The 16,103-nt window shown below is 44.1% G+C and overlaps 1 protein-coding gene across 4 annotated transcripts in view; it reads left to right on the plus strand.

The window, feature by feature from the left end:
- Window positions 1–4,175: 4,175 nt before the first annotated feature.
- mark1 (MAP/microtubule affinity-regulating kinase 1) overlaps window positions 4,176–16,103 on the plus strand; it is a gene marked incomplete at both ends in the record, with an annotated part of 103,445 nt that continues 91,517 nt past the window's right edge. For all 4 annotated transcript variants that reach the window (XM_080740339.1, XM_080740340.1, XM_080740341.1 and 1 more), the window contains 2 exons: window positions 4,176–4,226; window positions 12,647–12,847. In XM_080740339.1, coding sequence (XP_080596465.1) covers window positions 4,176–4,226; window positions 12,647–12,847 — 252 coding nt within the window. The remainder of the gene's footprint in view (window positions 4,227–12,646; window positions 12,848–16,103) is intronic.

The raw sequence follows: 16,103 nt of genomic DNA on the forward strand, positions 1-16,103 counted from the left end.
GTACTAAAGTCAAAGTGCTCCTTCCATCCATCAGAGCTTGACATTGACTTTTTGAGGCAGTTGTCCTTTGGACAAGTATATTTCCCATTCACTTGTCCGGAGACAAAAGTCACTTGTCCGGATAAAAAAATTCATACATTGAAATAATAACAAAAGGACGGCTAATGACCCCCCTTGCTCCCTCCACTCCATAGTATGGGCACTTGTCCCGGACAACAGGACAAGCCTTTATGTCATGCCCTGTTCCATGTTCCATTGGTTCTAGTCTTTCCTCAGGTTCCTTGGCTGTTCAAGCAGGTGGCAAGAAATGCGCTAGAAAGGTGCCTTGTTGGTCTCAGCAGTTGTACTTCTCTGCTACCAATACTGTGTCTTGTTCTGTCAAGGTCTTTGCCTCTCCAAAGTTTGTTAGACATTGTACTCGGTCAGAAGCCATAACTACATGTTTAATCCTCACCTGGCCCATGCAGTCATCTCCTGTCTCCAAGGCATATGTGCCTTGATCACTGTCTTGGCTAGTGGTGCTCCAAGATGAGACTGCTTGATGCAGTGCAAGTGAGTCTCACCAGTGCTGCCAGATCTCCTTCATCCCCAGTGCTTGGAAATATGGGGTGTAGTATAGCAGTAATGTGAAGGAGACAACAACTCTCTGGGGTCCGCTCATAGTTCCGACATCCCATTATTCTGACCATTAGGTTAGTGAAGGTTAGGGATATACTTAGTTATAATGGAGGCTGTGTCAGCCTCCTCAATCCTATTCAAGATGTCTGGGATCTCTTCTCCACTAGCGACATCATCAACAGAGACAACAGAGCTGATAATGGTAAATGGACTGCATTTACAGTATATAGCGCTCTTCTCCAAAGCGCTGTACAATGTATTTCACATTCACCCATTAACACACACATTCACACATACATTCACACCAAGAAACCATGCAAGGTGCTCACAGGGAGCAGTTAGGGGTTCAGTGTCTTGCTTAAGGACACTTCGACAAATAAGCAGGAGGAGACATAAATTTGGCTCGACCCTGGAACCTTCAGATTCCAAGGCAGCCGTTCTACCTACATCGCCACAAGCTTGAATGGACACCATATTCCGAACACACAGCTGGAGAGCTGGTTGTTCTCCTCAGACACCCAGGATTTGTAAAGTTGATGAGGGATGGGTGCGTCTATCGACTCTGTTATCTCTGATGATGATGAGTGGCTCCCTGCAAAAGGGGCTGGAGGTGAAGAGATCCCAAAGATTGAACTAGATTGAGGAGGCTGTCACCAAGCTGCTGGTACATGTGGAGTCAACTGGCCCTATTATAACTAAACCTACCCATAACCCTAACCTAATGGAGTGAATAATGGGTCGCCAGGATTATGAGTGGACCCCAGAGAGTTGTCGTAGTGATACTTCCAAGCACTGGGGATTAAGTAGATCTGGTAGCAGTATGGCACTGTGTGCAGCGGCACATGCTTCTACAGCATCAAGCAGTCTCTCATCTTGGAGCACCACTAGCCAAGACAGTGATCAGGGGACATATGCCTTGGAAACTGGAGATGACTGCATGGGCCAGGTGGGGACTAAGCATGCAGCTATGGCTTCTGACCGAATACAATATCTAAAAAACTTTGGAGAGGCAAAGACCTTGACAGAACAAGACAGCATTGGTAGCAGAGAAGTACAACTGCTGCCTGAGACCAACAAGGCACCTTTCTAGTGCATGTCTTGCCACCTGCTTGCAACAGCCAAGGAACCTGAGGAAAGATGGAACATGGAACATGGACGGATGCAAGGAACACTTCGACTCTCGAGGATATGGCTGCCTTGCTGAATACATCCTGTAAAAACACATCATACTAACTTGGATGCACACAATCCCAATATGGTGCACTTTGAGGGAAATTGTTATTTAATTTTGTGTGATTTTATTTGTCACTTTTATTCGTAAATAGTCTTATTTGCTCATTTAAACACCCATTTAAAACCCCCCTTTAAAGTTAAATGTGGATGTTTACTTGTTGTATTTCCCACTAGTATGTCTTTTGTTATAAACAAAACAAACTTACTATAAAATAGTAACAAACTTACAAAAAATACTATAAAAGTGCAAGTAATGAACAAAATCGTTTTTAGAAAATGGCATTGACATTGATATTTCAAAGACAAGATGATCCTTAATGGTCAAAACAATGTCAGAAATGAATTATACATGTCAGCATTAGTTGATTTAGACCTACTGCACCTGTTTTTACTCCTAACAATGGCCAAGTTATGGCCCACGGTCTTCGGAATAGCAAAATGACCTTGACCATGACCTTTTGAGGTCCAAATCGCCCAAAATGGTCAAAACAATATCAGAAATGAATTCCCCACACCACAATTAGTCCAATAGAGGTATTACATGTGCATATACACCCAGAAACAGAAAAGTTGGATTTTCATCATAGCCGATGGCAGCCATATTTGATTTGGCCATTGCGCCATTCCTGGCACTATGGCGGACGAGCACCTCTGTGATTTTTCATGTCTAGGGACCCACTGACTCAGTTCAGGTGAGAAACTCCCCTAACACCAAATTGCGAACAGGACTTTAAGCCAGATACTGTATTAATATGGGCATAAAATATATGGGCATAAAAGGGACATCAACTCAGAGCGTGATGTTGTGTTATCCTTTTAGCCTTGCCTTATTAATGCCTGACTGTACCAAGTTGCTGTTTACATTTCTGACTAATAAATAATCAATCAATCAATCAATCAATCAATCAATCAACCAACCCCGTTTCCGTTTGGGCACCAAACCTCATACAGAAATCTACTGTCATGCTGGTTGAAACAAACATTGTAATACCACGACCATCCAACAGATGGCAGAGTCTACTCAATCATGAGGACTCCTGAGACCTGGATGGTACATGTTATGCAGCCCTGTGTGCAAAACTGTAAACAACACTGGCACCCTTACACGCCCTATTCATGAGACACGACTTTATCAATTACTAATTATACTAATAAATAAATAAATAAATCATAATATCCATTTCTTGTTTTATTAGAGAGAGACAGAGAGAGAGAGAGAGAGAGAGAGAGAGAGAGAGAGAGAGAGAGAGAGAGAGAGAGAGAGAGAGAGAGAACCATCCATCCCTCCCTCCATCCATTCCATCCTTCCTGTGTGAGCTCGTTCCCGTGCGTATGGACGGAGAGATGCGCCGTATAGCGCTGCGCCGCACTCAAACACACACTGCGCTGCGCAGCAGAGTCAGACACGTCCGTCCGTTCCTCTGGCGGTGAATGTGGTGTGAACACGTTCCCGTTCCTCCCGACACATCCTCCTCCTCCCAGTGGCGTCAGTTCAGAAAAAGGTAAGGTATGGCAACATGACTGGTGTCTTGCACGCGCGCCTTCACCAGTCATGTTGTCATACCTTAGCAGCAGGCATGATACATTTATTTTAAGAAGTAGGCCCACATTTTATTTTTTCCCCCAAAAAATGTCTATGGTTTCTTGGGCTGGATATGGCAGTCTGGAACAGTTGTTCAAGTGCAGCAAACTTGACATATAAACGTGCCACAATTAACAATAATGCATTGCACCTGTGCAGCTGACCTGCGGAACCTGGGAATTCTGTCAAGATGGAGAATATAGTCTAATTATAATACCATTAGTAGTTATTTTACTGTAATGTAACAACATAATAACCAGCACAGATAGACAAAGAAACATTCATGGATTTATATTTTAAAGTAACTTGTATTCTCCCCCCCAGGCCAGGACCCACCCAGCCAGGTTATGGTGTACCCCTGCCATACCCAATTGACGCCCCTGCCTGCCTCCTCCTCCTCTCCCGGCCTACTGCCAGTGCTACCCTTCCTCTCTTCTCTCCTTGTAGGGCTTTCATCCACACACATAGAACGCAGCCCCGCCGGTACCAACCAACCGACCTGAAGCCAGGCAGGCCGGCCAGGGCGTCACGTTCAGGGACCACACCGACCGAAGACAGTTCGGTTCCCTCCTCTCCTCTCCGCATCCACCACCGGGCCCTGGGCAGCTACTATGCCGCGGTGAACAGGCCCACTGGTTGGCGGTTACAGACTGGGGGATGTAGACGGAGCTCCTCTGTTGCTCTGCCCTGCGCGCTGCTGCATCGCTGAGCGGCCTACACCACACAACACAGACAGCACAAGATGTCGACCAGAACGCCATTGCCGACGGTGAACGAGCGTGACACGGAGAATGTGAGTGTTTATTGTGTGAAGAAGACGGTAGTCTAATGTCCGTGTGTGCCCCCCCCTTCTCCCTCCATTCGGTTCAATTAGGCTGGACACAATGTAGCGGAATTCTCTCTTCCAAGAGGAGGAGGAGGGGTTCATTCAGGTTGTTTTATATCGCAGGACGTGTTTTAGTGGGCCGCCGCTTGTAGAGAAAGAAGCCCTGGTTACAGTGTTGCAGAAGGACCACATAAACCAAGATAAAGCGGTGGTGGTTGTGTTGTGTGTGTTAGCTTGGATGTGCAGGTTTCGTCATGGTTTCACCTTAGCTTGTGTTGCTGCACAGCAGCAGCAGCTAGGGTAGGTTAGGTTAGGTTGTGTCCAACGCATTGCGTCAGCAGCAGCGGTGGTGCTCGAGAAAAAAGTACTCAATAGAGGTGGGAAAAGTACTCACATTTTGTACTTGAGTAAAAGTATCAATAGATGTACTCCGTTGCAAGTAAAATGTCCAGAATTCAAAATGTACTTGAGTAAAATTATGAAAGTATTTTGGCATCAAAATGTAGTTAAAGTACCAAAAGTAAAAGTACAAAATGTTTGAAAATAGCCTAGGTATAAAATAGGGCTAAAGTGGTTTATGTATGTTTTATAATAGGCTATATATCTGCAAAGTAACTAGTAGCCTAACTAAAGTTTCAAATAAATATAGTGGAGTAAAAGTACAATATTTGGAGCCGAGATGTAGTGCAGTAGAAGTAAAGGTATTGGAAATTGGAAATACTCAAGTAAAGTACAAATACCTCAAAATTGTACTTAAGTAAATGTACTTAGTTACTTTACGCCACAGTAAAAGTGAAATACTCTGTTTTACGAATAGAAGTCTGTCTGGTATTCTTGAGTAAAATTATTGTATCAGAATGTAGGCTACTTAAAGTACCATAAGTAAAAGTACCCATGTTCCCATTTCATATTTTCAAAAATGTTTAAAATGACTTGACAATAGCAGATCCATATAGCCGAAGTCCGTATAGGGCTGAAGTATGTTTGTGATATTTAAAAATCTGCTAAGTAACTAGTATCTAAAGTTTTCAAATAAATGTAGAGGAATAAAAGTATTGGAAATACTCAAGTGAAGTACAAATACCTCAATTATACTCAAGTACAGTACTCGAGTAAATGTACTTAGTTACTTTCCACCACTGTGCAGCAGTTCATGCTGGCTGGCTGCTCTCTCCCTCTCAGAGCATTTAGAAGGAAGGGTACAGCCTCCACCAGTGGCCCTTGTGTGTGTGTGTGTGTGTGTGTGGGGGGGGGGGGGGGGGCTGGCTGTGAGAAAATGGTGTTGCTCCGCTTTTTGACTGCAAGAAGTGGGGGCATCTTTTCTAGTCCAGAGACTGAGCGTCAATATTTGGGGGATGGGGACTAGTAGTGAGGATGTTGTCCTACTTTTTCAAAGGCAAAGCAACAAACGCTGCCTGTGTGCCTGCACGAGCCACACAGCATCGCAATGTGACATCACAGAGAGGAGGATGATGATGATCCACCGTTTAATTGGCCCCGGTTGTAGCGGCATAGAGCATAGCATAGAGGCTATTCTCTAGCTTCTGTTTGTGTCTGTCGACCGTTCTTTGTTTGTTCGGCGCAATGATACAGCAAAGCAGCGTGACATTAATTAATGAATAGGGCAAACTGGATGACTTGCGGCATTTCCTTGATTTCCTCTGTGTGATGGAATGTTTATGAATGAACCAGCCCCTCCTTTTTCCACACACACACACACACACACACACACACACACACACACACACACACACACACACACACACACACACACACACACACACACAGGAACAGCCAGCCATTCTCTCCTCCCTCCCCCCACCTGTCTCCCTTTATATCTTTCTCTCTCCCAACCAACCCTCGCCCCCCCCACACACACAAACACACAGCGAGAATAAAAAAAGCCTCATTTGAGAACAGACTGCATGTTGACAGGGTCTGACATATCTAGGGTTTTCTCATTTTCCTGGAGAGAAGAGGAAACGGCACACAGATTGAAACTACATCATTATAAATCAGGCTCCATGTACGTATTATTGTGCCGTGTGCCTAGTGCCTATAAACCCACCATGTAAACAACCAGAATGCACTGTCTGTGTGGTTCACAAGCAAAACATTTACTTCTAAATTATATTAGATTTATAAATGACGGTGCTGCCATGTCGTTTCTTACTGAATTATATTAGATTTAAATGATGGTGCTGTCATGTCCCATGATCGTTTCCTACTGAATTAGATTAGATCGAAGTGATGGGTGCTATGATCATGTCCCATCATTTCTGCTATATTATCAGGAATGGCAGTTTGTTCTCACATCAAGTTTCATACAAAACAGGTCATTTTATGTTATGTGTTCTTTTTGTCATTGGATAAAAAAGTAATGTTTATGGTATAGCCAATTAGCCATATATCTCATACTAGCTACTGGCAGAAGTGCGGAACTGTGGAACCATAGATATCTGTTAGTGGAACTGTGGAAGGCACTCTGCCCCCAGCGCTGGGAAAGAGGGATTGTCCAGCGCCAGTTCCACATCTGATTGGCCTACCGAGCATTCTGTGACACCCAAGGAAGCGTCCTTCAGAATTCCTGAAGCTTGCCAGTCCTCTATTACCAACGCCCCAGAGCCGAGGAGGCGTCTACCTTTCTATGTCTATGCTAGCTACAATACCACTGTAGCCACAGGATAGCGGCTAACTCATCATTACCGGTATATACCATGAACGCTAGCCAACATTGAGTGAAAATGGCAGATCCACAACTCACAGCGTGATGCTTTGTCCGCTTTTTGATTTCCAGCGACGGGGGAGAAAAAGTAAGGGCACCTAGTGTAGAGCCCTGGAGGACTCCGGTCAACGGAACTTAAGTTTTAATTGGTTAAAGGGGTAGTTCACCCAAAAAAGTACTATTGTTCAATTAATTTCACACCCCCTGAGGCCCCTGAAGCCCTGAATTCATAAGCCAATAATTTGATGCTGGTCATCAAATTATTGGCTAGTCAAAAACAATCAAACAAACAAACCAAAAAAATCTCCATGAATTCAAGGCTTCATGGGGTGTGTAACTGATGGGAAATAAGTGGAAAATAAGTGGTAGAACTACTCCTTTAAGCACAGTCAAATCCTCCTGGGTCCCTTTATATTAGTCTCATGGTGCGTTCAAATCTGGATAGTTGGCGCAATTACATACAAAGTCAATGCAAAGACGAGACGACGCGCGACTGGGCCAAACGGTCGCCTCTGTATCTTCGCCCCAGCTGGAAAGATCCAACTGAAGCGACCTTCTCCCCACTCCACCCATCGCGTCTTTCTTGACAGCCAATCGGCGTTGATGTTGTCCGGAGACACTGAAATATTTTGGGTGTTTGGTTTTGGGACTTTGGGTGTTTCGCCTTGATTCTGAAGTGACATTTCTTTCTTCAAAACTGACCGGCGCGACCAAAGTGAAGCGATTGAAGCGACTAGAAAGAAATACAATTATACTGTATCAATTCAGGTTTGAATGCACCATTAGAGTTTCATCAACACCCATTGATTTTACTGTGAGGGACTGCCACTGTATTCATAACTCCTTCTAAATAGCTTTAGGTGTCACATACCGTACACATCGATTTTGCTTCTCTTTATAGAAGTTAGTATTAAAGGGGAAGACCACCCATTTTCAGTATTGAACTATGTCATTTATATAACTTAGAGGAGTGGTGTGGAAATAGAAAAAAGTCCCCCCTCCCCCCCCCCTTCTGTGTTGCCTAGAACTGGAAGATTGATTTTGGGGTTTGTATTGTAAAGTACAACGGTGTGATGTCATCAAGTTGTACTTTACAATACAAACCTCCAAATCAATCCTAAAAAAAAAAAAAAAACTCCAAATCAATCCTCCATTTCTAGGCAACACAGAAGGGGGGGAACTTTTTTTTCTATTTCCACACAACTCCTCTAAGGTATATTAATGACATAGTTCAATATTGAAAATGGGTGGTCTTCCCCTTTAAGTAAAGAAGTACTAGTAAAGTAAAGTACAGTATCCGTTTAGCATTCCCACAGCAGGACTGGCAGGGCAGTCGTCAACGAGCCCTAGCTAGCATCCCTCTCCGTTCCACTATAGCACACAGCCCTAGGGTCCACTGACGAACTGCATTGCATAACAGCTTATTACGGCAAAAGAAGAGAGCCTTTCAGAGTGCAGTAAAAAAAACAGGCTCTCTCTCTACGCTTCCTGATTTGTATGCCAAGTGTGTATTGTATCTTTGTGTGCTTCCTGAAGGTGAGGAGGAAGCAACGTTTTTGTTTATTAATCGAGAGCCTTTTTAAGTGACACTCTTAAGATGACCCGCGTGTCCCAGATATGCGCTCCTCCTCAGATAAGTGTGATGAGTTGAACGTGGAACCATCACCAGTGCCAGCGGCGTGTAATCGTGTCAAGTATGTGGGTGTGTGAGAACAGTCCGGTACGTCGGATGACGCGGTCATTATGAGTTTATGACAGATCTGATCTTCAAGCTGATGAAAAAAATAGGCAAAAGCTTCTTGGATTATTATTTTTTTATTTGATTTATTTGAAAAGCAGTAAAAAAAAAAGTAAAAAACACATGGTTACAGCAATTTGAGGATTACACAAGTAAGTCGTGAGACTTATTTCCGTTGAGGTCCTCAACTGTTATTTTTCAGGATAAAAAAACGAAAAAAAAAAAAAAAAAAAGTAGCAGATCTGCAAGATCGAAACCCGTCGCTTAGCGCCATGTTTTGTGCTTGTGGATCTGCTACTTTGTGTGACGCTGTAGTGTGATCAAGTAGGGTGTGATTTACAAAAAAAACACAAAAGGTTAGATATGGAGGTTTCTGCTCGATTGCGATGATATGTTACAGGCCCATAACTCAAGAAATTGCTCTTAATGTAACCAAATGGGTCCTTGAAAATAAAAGGTTTGACTAACACTTCTTTATCACAGCAAATAATGGGTAAAGGAAGGCAGTTGCTTCAATCAGAGCACTGGAAGCTGTAGCAAGCTCCTGGCTGGCAACGTGTCTGACCAGGACACAGCAGGCTCAGGGCTGCATTCAGTCGCAATCCCTCTCCACTGGAGCTTGACCGATGTAACGGTCTGGCATATATATATTTTGGAGTTGGTTTCTCATATCGACCTTATGTATGCAGTCAATGTGTCCCAATCTTTTTACCTTTAAAGGAGTAGTTCACCCCCAAAATTACTTTTTTTATTGATTAGTCACGCCATGGAGACTGGAGTAAATTTACCCCCATTGATTCCGGATGGGGACCCATTTCGAAACTGGTCCCCATCCGGAACGAATGGGGGTAAATTTATTGTTATCACGTTTTTGTCTTAGGAATGCGACAAAAAACTAAAAATATTATTGAACTCTAGTCTCCATGGCGTGACTAATCAATAAAAAAAAAGTCATTTTGGGTTGAACTACTCCTTTAATAATGGGTCTGCTGCTCTCACACTCTGGCTTCACTGTGATGTCACACTAACAGAATCCCTTTTATGGCCATATATGGAGTTCCCTGATGTCATCAATATTAAGCCCATATCTAACAGGACTTCATATGGGAATGCCCATATATGGAGGCCACATCGACCACATACCACACTAACAGAATCCATTATGGCCAAGACAGCCCATATCTGTGTGGCTGGTTCTACAGACAGGGATCTCATGTATGGGCATACAAGGGGTAAGGGTATGATGTCAGATGTTATAGACGTCATAGGACTTTCACATAACAAAATAACTCAGTAAGCATGTTTGGGCTCTCACAGCATATCTCCATATACAGTACATGGATCTCCATATATGGGTACCAGGGTGCTCCATAGATGGCCAAGAATGATGTTGCCCTGAGGCGTCTTACTAGTACAAATACATTATTGCGACAGAAGGTTGCATATACTCTGAAGAACCGTGTCGCTTGAGTGACCTTCCTTCCGTAACCTCTGTGATGTCAGTGTGATGTCAGCAAGTTGTGACATCACTTCCTGTACAGGGCGGCTACACGAATTGTGGATAACACTATATATGGAGATAGTCCAGTCCATCATGTCATATGGGATTACCGTCATAGAAAGTAGCCATTGTTAGGCCGGAGTCAATGGCTGTCTGTCTGACTGTCTGTACAGGAAGTGATGTCACATGACATACTTTTTATATATATATATGTAAATATGAGGGCGTCTGTGTTAAGAACGTTTCGTTGTCAAGCTCAACGTTGGGCATTTGGACCTATACATGGAGAAATGGAGCGAATCTGTTTGGCCTAAACATGGAGATGTGGAGAACACTATATATGGAGATAGTCTAGTCCAATATGTCATATGGGACTACCGTCATAGACAGTAGCCATTGTTAATCCGGAGTCAATGGCTGACTGTCTGTACAGGAAGTGATGTCACATGACATACTTTTTATGCCCATATATGAGTCCTAACATGGAGATGTGGATAACACTATATATGGAGATAGTCTAGTCCAATATGTCATATGGAACTACCGTCATAGACAGTAGCCATTGTTAGGTCGGAGTCAATGGCTGTCTGTCTGACTGTCTGTACAGGAAGTGATGTCACATGACATACCTTTTATGCCCATATATGAGTCCTTCTGTACCACATCTCCATGTTTAGGCAAACTCCACACAGAAAGGCCCTATCGCCAACCCAACCTAGGGTGTGAGCGATAGGGCCTTTCTGTGTGGAGTTTGCATGTTCTCCCCGTGTCTCCTAGGGTTGATACCCTCACAAAAACATGAACAAACTCCCCCCAGAATGACAACAACTAGAATCGTCAGAGAAACGCTGTGGTTGGCCAGATGGTCAAGAATTGGCGCGACCTCGCCCTTTAGGGCGAGGTTGCATGTCACCCTGAGGTCGCATTCCACCCTCAGGTGGAATGCGACTGTGCAGTGTGCACTGTGCACACCCCATAACCCAAACTGCACATAATTCGGAGCACATATGTTCGAACGTGCAATGACTAGTTTATATTTATTATATCAACAGCTATTACTGTTGATTATAAATAGCTATAGCTGATCACATAGTTATTTACATTTAAATCAAATAGAAACTTTAGCCAAGTCAAATTCTTTTCAAACTGATTTTTAGATTTTGCCCCTATTTTTTCTCTTTTACAAAATATGGTTCCAAAACATGGGTAACTGGTGGTATAGGCATTCCAAAATCAGGATTGGCTTCGGACCCCAAAAAACGTGGCATCGCCATCGGTCAGGCTCAACTCTCGATTTCCCTCTCCCTTTCTCCTCTCACTCCCGTATGCCCCCCCCCCCCCTCCTTCTCTCCCTCTCCCTCCTATTTTTCTCCTTGCTGTCTGTCTGTCTCTGGCTGTCCCTGCCTCTCTCTGTGCCTCTCAGCCATGCTCACTGTGGATCATGTGCTCTGGGCCGGTCCCTGCCAGGATGTAGGCTAGCTGATATGACGCGCACCCTGCTGGGTGTAGCGTTACCTCTGCTGAAAGCGGAGAGCAGGGGAGCCTGGGTAACCAGACCGACGCTTTATTCTCCAGGCTTTTGGGTGTGGCAAAGCGCCAGAGCAATGGATCATGGGATCTTTGACCCAGAGTGACATCAGCAGCTGTTATAGCGACGGGACGATGAGCCAGACCTTTATATTGTACGCGTACTTGTCCTCTTATTGCGATGATGCGTCCGCTGCAAACCTGCTCCAAATTTCCACCCGTGTGTGCCCGCTCATTACGCCCAGGCCATGACGCATGCATTGCACGCATTATTGCCAATCGGTTACAAGTTGAATTGGCTAGCAAATGTCGTCATGTGCTTCATTGTGGAAATTGAGGGACTGAATCACTTCTGCAGGTCCTGTGAATGCAGACAGAGAGCACAAAGAGTTCAGTGTGTCTTGTGCTGGTCTCACGTAGCTTTGTGGATGATAATGTCTTTAGGCTAACAGCAGATAAAGATACCATGCAGGGAAGGATGGGAACTTGATTCCCTTTCTACTGATGTGGATATGGCTTAGATTCAAGGTATAGCCGTGTGTGTGGTAAAGCTTTGTGTGTTTAAGTCTTTGTGTGTATGTGTGTGCACACATGCACGTCCGCGTGCACCCCACACACAAAGAACACACTGGATCATCTTTCTGGATGTTGAGCCCAGTTAACAGGTTCCCCTCTGATTGCAGCAGGGAATACCTTCCCAGTCTCACCACGCTCATAGTCTAGCAGAACCGTTGCAGTCCTTTTGTATACTATTATTCTTATATTATTCTGTGTGCCCTGGTCGGCTTCAGAGGGGGCTTTGTGCCAACGTGCAGCGTGTGCGTCTTCTGCTCTTGAGCGTCAGGCGGGGCAAGTGAGGAATGTTCCTAATCTCTGCACGTGTGACTCTCCCGCAGCACTCGTCGGTGGACGCCTTCGTGGAACCGCCCGCCCCTCCGACCAAGTCGGCGAGCCGCCACAGCCTGGCGCGATGCCGCAACTCCTTCACCTCCACGGAGGAGCACCCCCACATCGGCAACTACCGCCTTCTCAAGACCATCGGCAAGGGGAACTTTGCCAAAGTCAAGCTGGCACGGCACGTCCTGACCGGGCGAGAGGTGGGTCCGGCTTCGCTTCTACTAAAGCCATTTAGGCCTAGAACTATTGAACGCTCTAACCATTGAAGAATAGCAGATATACAAGCTCAACAGCCGCGCTGCGAGCTTGTAGATCTGCTATTTTTGAAAAAGTGTGCAAATCTTTGAATATATGTATTTTCAAAGCGAACGTTTGTAACAAAAAAATTGCTTCTGAGGGGTCCCAAGAAAATCATTTTTTGAGATGGGGGTCCGTGGCCAAATACATAACATTTTGGGGGTCCTTGACATGAAAAAGTTTGAATACCACTGACATAGAAACATACGTTTTTCAAAAAACCTTAGAAGGATTTAGAAGACACATCTGGTCAAAATATCCAACGACTTGCACAAATGTTCACGATTTTTCAAAGATAGCAGACCTACAAGCTCGCAGCGCGGCACCGAGTGCTGCGCTGTGAGCTTGCATATCTGCTATATTTCAATAGTTAAAGCATTCAATAATTCTATGCCTAAATGGGTTGATATTTTAATGTTGTTTTTTCTTTTTTTTCTTTTTCTTTTTGGCTATTTGTCAGTTTAATTCCAAAATAAGCTCCACTCAGGTATTTCACCTCAGTTTATGCTTTAGTAGCAGTACATATTTCCAAAATTGGGATTTTGAGACATCATAAAAAGGGAAATTTGAGTGAGTGACTAAATGCTTCCAATACAGGGGTACTACATGGCTTTAACTTGAGGCATTCTGTGGCTTGAGGTGATAGCTTTTAAATGGTAAACTTACTATGTACAATTTAGGCATTTAGACACTCTTATTCAGTGTGGCTCCTTGATTTTCCTTGTCCACAAATTAGTTAGAATGTAAAGTTATGGTTTTTGGTTTGACGTGGCCTCATTTACCAGGAAAGCGGTTGATGGAAACCCGGTTCGACCCGCCCTGCTCTGAAACAAGGGAGACCGACAGATCTCCTGTCGTGTTCATAATGTACTTGACCGTGTAAGTTGTCCCAGTAAGGTCAAATCACAGTGCTGCGTGTCCATCTCTTTTGTGTCTTTAACACACACACACACACTCACACACACAGCTGACCTGTCAGTGTGATAGACGCCCTGCATTGGCGGTGTCAGTAATTAAAGCTTGTGTTTCCCCGGGGAAGAGGGCGGTCACCTGTGATCTCTTAACCATCTCTCACTCACTCAGCCAGACTCTGTACACATCAGGTCCCTGACAGCGTTGGTACTGCAAACCGTCCTCTTCTCACCAGTTTTCTGAAGAAACAAAAAACAAACATGTTGCGATATTATCAGTGGTGCTCAAACCAAAGGACCCCTAAAACGATATGCGTTTCGCCATGGACCCCCCCGTCTCAAAATATCTTGTGCCAGGGACCCCCAGAAGCATCAAATATTGTACAAATGTAACAACAACATGTAACAAAAATAGCAGATCTATAAGCTCATAGCACGAAGTGATGGCTTATATCGATTATTTCATGATTAATTGATACTTGATAACCTTATCAGTCGATTAATCAATTAATTGATAAGTGGCGTTTTTTTTAGGACCAAAAAGCCTTGATGCATATACTGTAACATTAACGAACACCAACGACCATCAGCTGAACGCACACACACACACACACACACACACACACACACACACACACACACACACACACACACACACACACACACACACACACACACCCCTCCTCCCCTCTGCAGTGTTTTATGGAGTTTGTCTCATTTCTCTCCAAAAAGCCCTTGAATATGATGGAATGTGATTAAGGATTACTGTGATTATGATAAGCTCACGTTTGATATCACACACACCATACCTGTAACTTTCACTAGCCCAAAAAAGTTATTTTTTCCAAATAACTATAATGATTTTGTAAGTAAGTAACCTTGGTAACCATGTGGCCCACAGGGTCTAACGAGATTTGGCATAGACAAAAAAAAGGGGGCCCAGTAACTAGTATAGACCCCCTGGGGGGACTCTGGTCAAAAAAAAGTATTTAGGGTTTAAGTGGTTAATCTCGAATCACGGCACATAATGAATAAGCCTTTTGAGAAAAATTGGCTTTAATCTTCTTTGATCCGTTCGATTTCCTGCAAGGCAAATGTTTGAGCAGATGTATTAGGTATGCGAGCCGCTGCTTGCTGTGATGCTTGCTCGGGCACCGCTCTGTGCTGCTGGTTCATCAGAATGCACAGGCAGGGGTCAGAGAGAGAGCGAGAGAGAGAGGGTGAACAGGTGGAAAACAACACGCCTGACTAGAACCGATGCTATCTTCACTTCAACACTTTCACCTAACGGCTAATACATGGAACTGTCGGCTCTCAGGCGCGACCTAAACCTCTTAAATCCCTGTTTTATTCTTCGTTGGAACGATTGAATGCCCAAAGTCGGGACACCAGGTTTGAACGTGCGTAACTAGGGATGGGAAGATATGAAAATTTCACATCACGATTATTGTGACAAAAGGAAATTGCGATTTACAATATTATCGCGATAATAATCAAAATCCATTATCCTGGGGCGGAACATTAATTTGCCTAAAAAATTGCAGATCTGCGTTGTGAGCTTGTAGATCGGCTATTTTTTGGCAAAGACATTTGATACAAAAAAGACTGTATCAAGTACATACAGTATTATAAGCGCCTTTTACCAATTATAGAGGGTTTAAGTGGTACCGGATTTGCAGCTCGGCAAATAAAAGGTGTATTGATCCCAGTGCATGACGGAGGACGATATCACGATAAATGAAATCTCCACGATACGATTATCGTGAGTGTTTTTTATCACGATAAACGATAATATCGCTTATCGTCCCATCCCTAGTATGTAACACTGAGTAGGGGTTACAGTAGCCCCAGAGCGCACACACACACAAGGCACCGGTCACCTTTAGATCAGTGGGTCTCAAACATTTACTTGTCAAGGAAAGAACAAATTTATGCAGTATGCATTTGTCCACAGGGAGGGAAGCACCCTGGCCTGCACACAACGTGCATCACAGCCATACACAAACGCGCTGACATTCACCTTCACCGGTGGTGACATTGGTGGCCATCATATTACTGTATAGACCTTGCTCTGCTAACCTGCCCGACGACAGAGCAGAGCGTCCTCGCGTTGCACGCCATGACCTTGTGTTGTAGAGTCTGTTCCCTGCAGGATGCTGAGATCATAGTAACCCCATTATGTCATAAAGAAAGACAGTAATTAATACGTAAATAAATTGTGTAGTGACTCACCTAGTCCCCCTGTGAA

This window comes from Nannobrachium achirus (genome assembly GCF_963921795.1).
Source record: "Nannobrachium achirus genome assembly, chromosome: 13".
Classification (NCBI taxonomy): Eukaryota; Metazoa; Chordata; class Actinopteri; order Myctophiformes; family Myctophidae; genus Nannobrachium; species Nannobrachium achirus.